Source organism: Microtus ochrogaster, linkage group LG2 (genome assembly GCF_000317375.1).
Source record: "Microtus ochrogaster isolate Prairie Vole_2 linkage group LG2, MicOch1.0, whole genome shotgun sequence".
Taxonomy (NCBI): domain Eukaryota; kingdom Metazoa; phylum Chordata; class Mammalia; order Rodentia; family Cricetidae; genus Microtus; species Microtus ochrogaster.
Window position 1 is genome coordinate 3,124,495 of NC_022028.1, and position 8,101 is coordinate 3,132,595.

The 8,101-nt window shown below is 44.6% G+C and overlaps 1 protein-coding gene across 1 annotated transcript in view; it reads right to left on the minus strand.

Moving 5' to 3' along the window:
• Positions 1–5,385: 5,385 nt before the first annotated feature.
• Trerf1 (transcriptional regulating factor 1) overlaps positions 5,386–8,101 on the minus strand; it is a 221,665-nt gene continuing 218,949 nt past the window's right edge. The window contains exon 16 of the mRNA XM_026785599.1: positions 5,386–6,123. Within this exon, the coding sequence (XP_026641400.1) occupies positions 5,802–6,123 (322 nt within the window). The 3' untranslated portion in view covers positions 5,386–5,801. The remainder of the gene's footprint in view (positions 6,124–8,101) is intronic.

Here is an 8,101-nt window from a genome sequence, read left to right on the forward strand (position 1 = left end):
TGAATCTACTTTTAAAAAGCAACTGTTAGTTTTAATGTTTTACTTTTGTATATTGTATGAAAATTTTGTATATTGATACAAATTTGAGATTAATTTTGTTAAAACATATTGTTTTAACATTTCTAATTTTGTTCAAGGTATTGTACCTATACAGCTCATCTAACAATATAATGCAAATTTCTAGTCCTTGAAAATTATTATCAACTGTTTAGGATAATAAAAATATAGGTTAGCAGTTAATCACCTCCTATAATCAAACTTGTGGTAGTAGGTATGCTTTCAAGCTCAAACCAAGATATAATTTATATAAATAGGTCATCTTCAAACACTTCAGAGATCTACAGAATATGGCATTTAAGGTGTTTTAATAACCTAGGTTCTTCTTTTTATGACAATGATTTATGTCTGCTCCTGGCAGCACCAATCTACTTGATAGAAGATAATGGGTACTGAAGAAACTCCACATGGAGTTTACTTTCTTTGTGGCAAAAGTAAGCAACTGGGCAAGAAAATGTCCCTACCTCATCTGCTGACAGTATGCTGTCCTAATTAGACAAGCAGGACACAAAGTATCCTGCTTCACAGAACAGTGTGTTGAATATGCTTGACCTGTAGGCCAAAGATGGATGCCCCAACATTGCAGAGGAACTTTGGGTGACTGTCCAGGCAGCCAGCTGTTTCTGTCATTACTCACATATTCAGAAGTTGCTTGCTTGCACTTCCTGCTTAGTTAATACTATTTCCTTCTTGGGTCTCTGAGGGAGTTGAAGACTAGATAGCTGTAGTTATAGTTTACCAGACACAGAAAGCAAGTTGTCATAGAAAGTAAATTAGGTACAAGACTTTGGACCCACCAATATGGGATAGGTATGAAATATTTCCTCTGAATTTATCAAATGTAATGGATTATACTTTGTTGACGTATTTATTGCCTGTATATATTATATATAGTCATTGTACTTGTTATATATAGTTTTATTATGTTAGTTATAGCCTTCTTTTTTATTTTAGACTAAAAGGGGGAAGTGTAGTGGCATTTCAATTGTATTTTAATAAATAAAGACTGCCTGAAGATCTGAGAGTAAAACAGTCCCACTGGTCAGCCAGTGTTATGGTAATACACACCGTAATGTAGCTATAATGACATGCACCTTTAATCCCAGTAGCCACACTCGTTGCCACAGAAATCGGGCAGTGCATGCCTTTAATTCAAGGCCTAGAGAGGATTCTAAAATTGAAGGAAACAGCTTTCAACACACAGTCTCAGTCTGAGATTCCGAGAGGCAGGATTGCCCTTTCAGACTGAGATTGAGGTAAGAGCCGGTGGCTGCCTGTTTTGATTTTCAGATCTTCAGTTTGAACCCCATTTCTGACCCTGAGATTTAATCGTGCTTCAGAGTGACTCATGAGGACTGACCGACTGAATCAGTGCACTAGTGGGACTGGAATCTTGGCCCTTAGAAGCCGACTCAGCTTACAATCCTGGCTGTATGTGTATGGCATCTGCATCAGCTGTTTTATTTTATATAGGGTCATCTAAAGGAGTGATAAAAAATAAAGTTAAGAGGGCTGGAGAGATGGCTCAGTGGTTAAGAACACTGGCTACTCTTCCAGAGTTCCCGAGTTTGATTCCCAGCAACCACATGGTGGCTCATAACTATCTAAAATGAGATCTGGTGCCCTCTTCTGGCCTGCATTGTACATGCAGGCAGAACATCATGTACATAATAAATAAATCTTTAAAAAAAATTAAAGTTAAGAAAGGGGTCCTAGAGTTGGGCAGTAGTGGTGTATGCCTTTAATCCCAGCACTTGGGAGGTAGAGACAGGTGGATCTCTGTGAGTTTGAGGCCAGCCTGGTCTACAAAGTGAGTTCCAGCACAGGCTCCAAAGCTACACAGAGAAACCCTGTCTTGAAAAACCAAAAGAAAAACAAAAGGGGTGTGTGTGGGGGAGGAGTCACAAAAGATCAAGGTGTTGAATGAGAAAGCATCACTTAGTGCAACCTGTATAAACACAGAATTTCCATTTCTTCTCAAGTTTGCTCCTGAAGACTAAAAAATGCAGATAAAATTTTGGAAATCATATTAAAATTCAAATAATCAGGGTGGACACTGCTGTTGTTGAGGACTTACAGTAAGATTTCCTTTCTTGCTTGCTTTTGTGTGTGTGTGGAGGAGTAGAGGGTCTCACTGTGTAGCCATGGCTGAAGTGGAACTCACTATGTAGACCAGGCTGGCCTCAAACTCTCAGAGATCCGCCTGCCTCTGCCTTCCAAGTGCTATGATTAAATACATCTTGGGTGTCACAGTTCAGAGAATGCCACATCTTCAAGTGGCTCATCTATTACTTGAGGAGTCAAGACTTAAGTTTTCCCCAGGCTGGAGCACTTGAACAGGAATAGTATCTGACCAGCAGATCTAAACCCACTGTCCACAGAGGTCACTGGACGGGTGAGAATGCGGAGCCAGCATTGACCCTGAGTCCAGGAATCATGTGTGGCCCAAAGCAGAAATGTGAGAGCCAAGTGAGACTCCAAAAGGTAAGTTTATGTCAGGGCAGCTGCTGCAACACTGGGCCAGGTTTTCACAAGCAAATAGGGTTGTGTATTTGGTTATACTTCAGCTGGATGAATGGCTATCTGTGGGGACGGTCAGGTTTCTGGAACTCCCTCAGTAGTCTCCTGATCGTCTTCTGCCAATGATTTGCAATCATTTAAAAAAATTAAAACAAAAACATCACAAGGCTTATGATCCAGGACAGGAGACAGTTTAGGATGCCCTAGACAGTGCAATGTTTACTATCCAGGATACAGGACAGTGTGGGATGCCCCAGACAGGACCACACCATCCGGGACAGGAGACAGTGTGGGATGCCCCAGACAGGACCATACTTACCACTGGGGACAGGAGACAGTGTGGGATATCCCAGATAGTACCACACTTACCATTTGGGACAGGAGACAGTGGGATACCCCAGACAATATTACACTTTCCATCCCGGACAGGGGATGACATAGGACACATCAGATCATCATATTATTTTAATTTAAGAAATGCACCTTTTAAGGACAGGTTTGTAAAACGTCTTTATTCATTTGTCACATATGATGTTTAGGTAGAATTTGCTTTCCCGATTCAAACTTTATTTTTTAAACCCCTGGAAAATAAGACTTTTGGTTTGCCTTAACAAAAACTGACCTGGGAAGAAACAGTTTTAGCAAAATGTTATTATAAAAATCATAGAAAATACTGTCCTCTTCGTTTTTTGTTTTTGCCAAAATGTTACATAAAATCCTTTTTAAAAATACACACATTACAAAAGAAAAACCATGAGTAGACTCCACACAGCACTTTGCTCTGGACCGAGGGAGCTGCATTCCAGAGGAAACAGTCAGTTAAGCACATTGGAAACTATGATGTCAACTCAAACAGCGCAAATCCGAATCACATCCCGCTATGAAGGCATGCAAGCCGCCGGCCGAGAACACGACGGAACGAAAGCAGAGCAGGAAGCAGTCACAGCCACTACTTAAAAATGGTTTCCTTTTTATTACATTAATTTTTTTCAAAAATACTTTTCTTTACAATAGAACGCCTAGAAAATATTTACAACCTTCCTCTAATAAAATAGAACAGCAGTTAAATATATCTGAAAATAAGATGGGTTTTTCCATAAAATATATCTGTTAACTTTTTATATACAAGCTTTCTCAAAGGGAGTCTAAATTCATTACTGAAAAACCATCGCGTCAACCAGGAGCCGTGTGAAGACATTAGCCATTAGGAAGAGAAGTTCTTTAGGGCGGGGGCGGGGGGGGGGGGGGGGAGGAGAGAGGGCAGCTAAAACACAACACACACATGCAGATAGAATCATTTCCAGAAAAAAAAGTGCAATATTTTAATAGGAAGTCAATTCTTTAAGTTGATAGCCGGGAAATACTAACTCAGGTGCATGAACTGTCTCAGTTAGGAGGAGTTCTTTGGTTATTTCAAGTCAAAATATTCCTTACGCTCTACTGCATGGAGAAACCAAAATTACATTATGTATTGGCTATTGGTGGTGGCGGGACAGTTTATTTCTCAGGTTGCAAACTGGGTAAATCCCCGAGCAGGAGCGCATGGACTTTCTAAAGCCCTGGGCATTTGCTCTTTTGTGTGGCTACGCTTTTCCAGACGTAGAGGCAGACAGAGCCTGTGCTCTGACCCTGAGTGGCGGCTGGGTGGCTCAGAAAGAAACGCTTCTGAGATCATACACAGGCTACAGTAACCCTTGAAACAACAGCAATGAAAATGCCCCACCCTCGCCAAGAAAGAACCTCAAGATAGCTCTGGAAACAAGGATAGAAAGGAAAAGAATCTCTGAAAACAGTCTTCTGTTTGTGGCTTTCCTGAAACTCAGAAGCCACTGCCTGAGTGGGGCTGTGGAGGGCCAAGGCCCCCAGACCCCCTGAATATGTGCCAAATGGTTTTGTAGAATCCAATATGAAGGATGCCCAGCCCCACTCCTCCGCTAGGATGCCCTCTAATGCCAAGCTAGTCTTGGCCAGCACAGAGGCCCAACATGACAGTCACATTTACATAGAGCTGGGAGCTAGCCTACTCAAGGAGGGCTAAGACCTGAAGACACCCAGCCTGGGGCCAGAAGCCATGAATGCAGAAGGAGGGCTGACAGAAGCTCCTCTGGACCAGGGGCAGGGTTCCAGTCCGACTGTGTACTGACAGTGGGAGGGGGTCAGCCCAACTGAGCCCCAAAGCCTGGGCAATGACATTTTTGAAGGATTACAGGTTTATTGCCTTCAAGTACAAATGGTGCCCCCTGCTGTCAGGGGCAGAGCAAAGTCATGGAGCTTAGAGAAGTACACAATCGCTTTGGTAAGTGACTTGTAACGAATACATTCATTATTTGAATGCAAGCATTGTAGCGAACTTGAATCTGAGCCCATTTTTGTTGGCTTTCCATTGTAGCTGCTATTTCTGTGTGTTAGAAAACGCTGTCTCTATGTAGCTAACATCTAGGCAAACCTCAGACCAGCACAGACAGTTTGAGCAATCGGAGTGAAAAGGTTTCACAGTATGTTCAAGTGGTGCAAAGTTACGTTTAGAACTCCACTGGCCATGAACCATGTTGAGGAAAAAAAAGAAAGAAAGAAAGAAAGAAAGAAAGAAAGAAAGAAAGAAAGAAAGAAAGAAAGAAAGAAAGAAAGAAAAAATAGGTTCTTCTGACCTGAGAGAGGGAAGGCTTTCAGACAGGTCAGAGCAGAAAAAAAATAATTCTTGATGGGAAAACATGGCCTAAAGTCCCAGTATAAATGGGGTAACCTGCTTCCTACACACACACACACATATACACACACACACACACACACAAGCAACACACGCACACGTAGCATGCACACACCCGCACACACACATGCACGCACACGCCTGTACACACTCATACACTCACATCAATTTTGGAGATAAAAGGCAACCAGGGTGGCTGACATCGGAAAGCAAAGCAACACGAACATGAGGCTCATCCCCGCGGGAAGTGGCCTCGCGAGAACACAGCCCAGATGAGACACCTCTTAAAGATAGTTGTGCCAATTTTTTATTCCCCCCAACCCCCAGCAAAAACAATCGAAAAGAAGGTAAAAGAGAAAAGAACTGGATTTGTTTCCCCTCCTTGAACCTGAAGAAAAGGACCACTTTTTAAACAGGTAGTTTAAAAGGGCTTTCAAAGGAGCAGGAAGTCCAGGTTTTCCTGACTGATGAAGGTGGAGGCCGTGCCTTCTGTGTCTCTAGGTGATGAACGAGGGGCTTAGAGTTCTGTGTCACCCTGAAGCAAAACCGAATCTTGGTCATCCAAGAGAAGATCCGTGCCCACCACCTCGGCCTCGTCCATGACCCCTAACTGCTGGACCACATCGTCGTCCAGGATGTCCACGTCCTTGACCGGCTTCATGAGACTCAGTTGGTCCAGGGGCAGCAGCTCAGGTGCCCCCACCGGCCCAGTAGTCCTCTCGATGGTGGCTGCCATTTCTGCCGCGAAAGCTGCCTTCTGAGCTTTCTGTCTCTGCTGCTCCTCTTGCTGCCGGTGGGTTTTCATGTGTGCATTCCGGCTTTTGATCTTGAAGAAGACCCTGGAAGAGAGGAAGAGAGCAGCTTGTGAAACCTCTGGGCAGAGCTTAGTTCCTGGAGATAAAGATGCCCGATTCCTGCAGGGACTGGTGCAGGGGGGATGCAGGCTGCAGGTCTGGTTTGGGGTGGCTTCCTCCTGCAGTGACCAGTCATTTCTCTGGGCATACATGGAAGAGGGCTGGGGACAGGAAAAAACTGATGCTAAGTCCTACTTCCTTCCTGTCCTAACGGAGACCTCAAAGGCTGTCCTGTCTATCCAGTCGAGCAGGTGCTTCTTCTCTGACATCCTCCTGTTCCTGTCACTAACAGCACCCTCTGCACAGGAGAACCCAAATCCTGCTGATGTGCTCTGACAGCCCACCGTAGAACAGCCCATCCGCTACCCCTGGCTTCATGCCCTCTTCTTCCAGCCGGAGCCCACCAAGGATGGCCCACACACACTTAGCACACCCCTTTCCCATTCCACTTTTTCCAGTGAGGCTCTCGTCCCTTCCACTTCCACCTCATTGAACCAGTAACCGCGTGCGGCCAATCCCAATGGCCTTTCTTCGGGCTTTATTGTGCTGGGCTGCCAAGCCCCCATCTACCATTCCTCTTGGTCACCATAATTATCATCATTTCCGATTGTTTTCTTTAGAATGAAAGTGGGACTCAGCTAGGAGAGGCCGTGCCCTCCCAGAAAACATCTGGCGATGTCTGGAGACGTACTGGATTGTTGTATCCCAGTTGGGAGGTGTCTGTCTAGCACCAAGCAGAGACCAAGGACGCTGCTACATGTCTTATTTTAAAGGTCAGCCCTTCCCCCCCGGAAAGTACCCATAACGCTGGGATAAAAGGGTGCCAGGTTCTTTAGATCAAGGGTCCAGGCTCTTTATTCTAGCCACTGGCACACAACTGTCTGCTGATTTTCCCTACTGCTCCAAGAATATGGTGGGAAAGCGAGGTGTTGAGACAGCATGTCCTGCACATTCAACATGACTTACGATCTAGGCCATTTTCCAGAGTGTTAGCTTAAATAAGAGCTGGTGTTTACAGAGAAGAAGTAGCATAAATACAATTATGTGACTCTCAAGCCAACCCACCCACCCACCCACCCAGCCAGCCTTAGTCCAACAGGCTGAAGACTTGTATTGAAAAGGAACATCATTTGAGCAGCAGAAGGAGGCCATCTGTGAACTTGCCCAATGCTATTCCTAACTGGAGAAGCCCAGGAAGCATTTCTAGTTTTCGTAAAATCCTACTTGAACTTTAGAGAGGAGAAGAGGCAGGCGAGAGGCTCAGGCAGTAAAAGCGTTTGCAGAGAAAGCCTGGCTGCTTTGAGTTCGAGCCCCAGGATCCACATAAAGATGAAGGGGAGAACTGACTACACAGAGCTGTCCCTGGCTTCCCACATGTGTACTGGCATGACATGAGCACACACACACTAATAACAAAGTCAGAAAGAAAAGATCGCAAGTAACGTAAGGGCAAGACAAGAAAAATGCTCACTGCGCGCTTTTGAGTGGCCACTGGAAAGATGAAATACGAGGCAAGTGCACACAGTGAGACTCCTGCAGATGGGACCAGTCTAGCACAAGGCTCGCATGCTTCACACCCACTTTCTACACACACAGCTCAAGGTACTTTTATAACTTTTCATTTGTTTTGGTTTTTGGAGACAGGGTTTCTCTGTGTAGCCCTGGCTGTCCTAGAACTTGCTTTGTAGATCAGACTGGACTCCAACTCAGAGATCCACCTGCTTCTGCCTCCTGAGTGTTGGGATTAAAGGCTTGTGCCACCACTGCCTGGCCTCTAAAATATCACAATTGTTCGTTCTCTTTTGTTGTTATATATATATATACACATATGAAAGGGCGTTTGGCTGCATGCAATTCTGTGCACCGCATGTGTGCGGCACGTGTGATGCATCAGAGCTTCTGGGACTGGAGACGGTTCTTAGTTACCATCTGGGAGCAAACCCAGGAAGAGCAACCAGTGCTC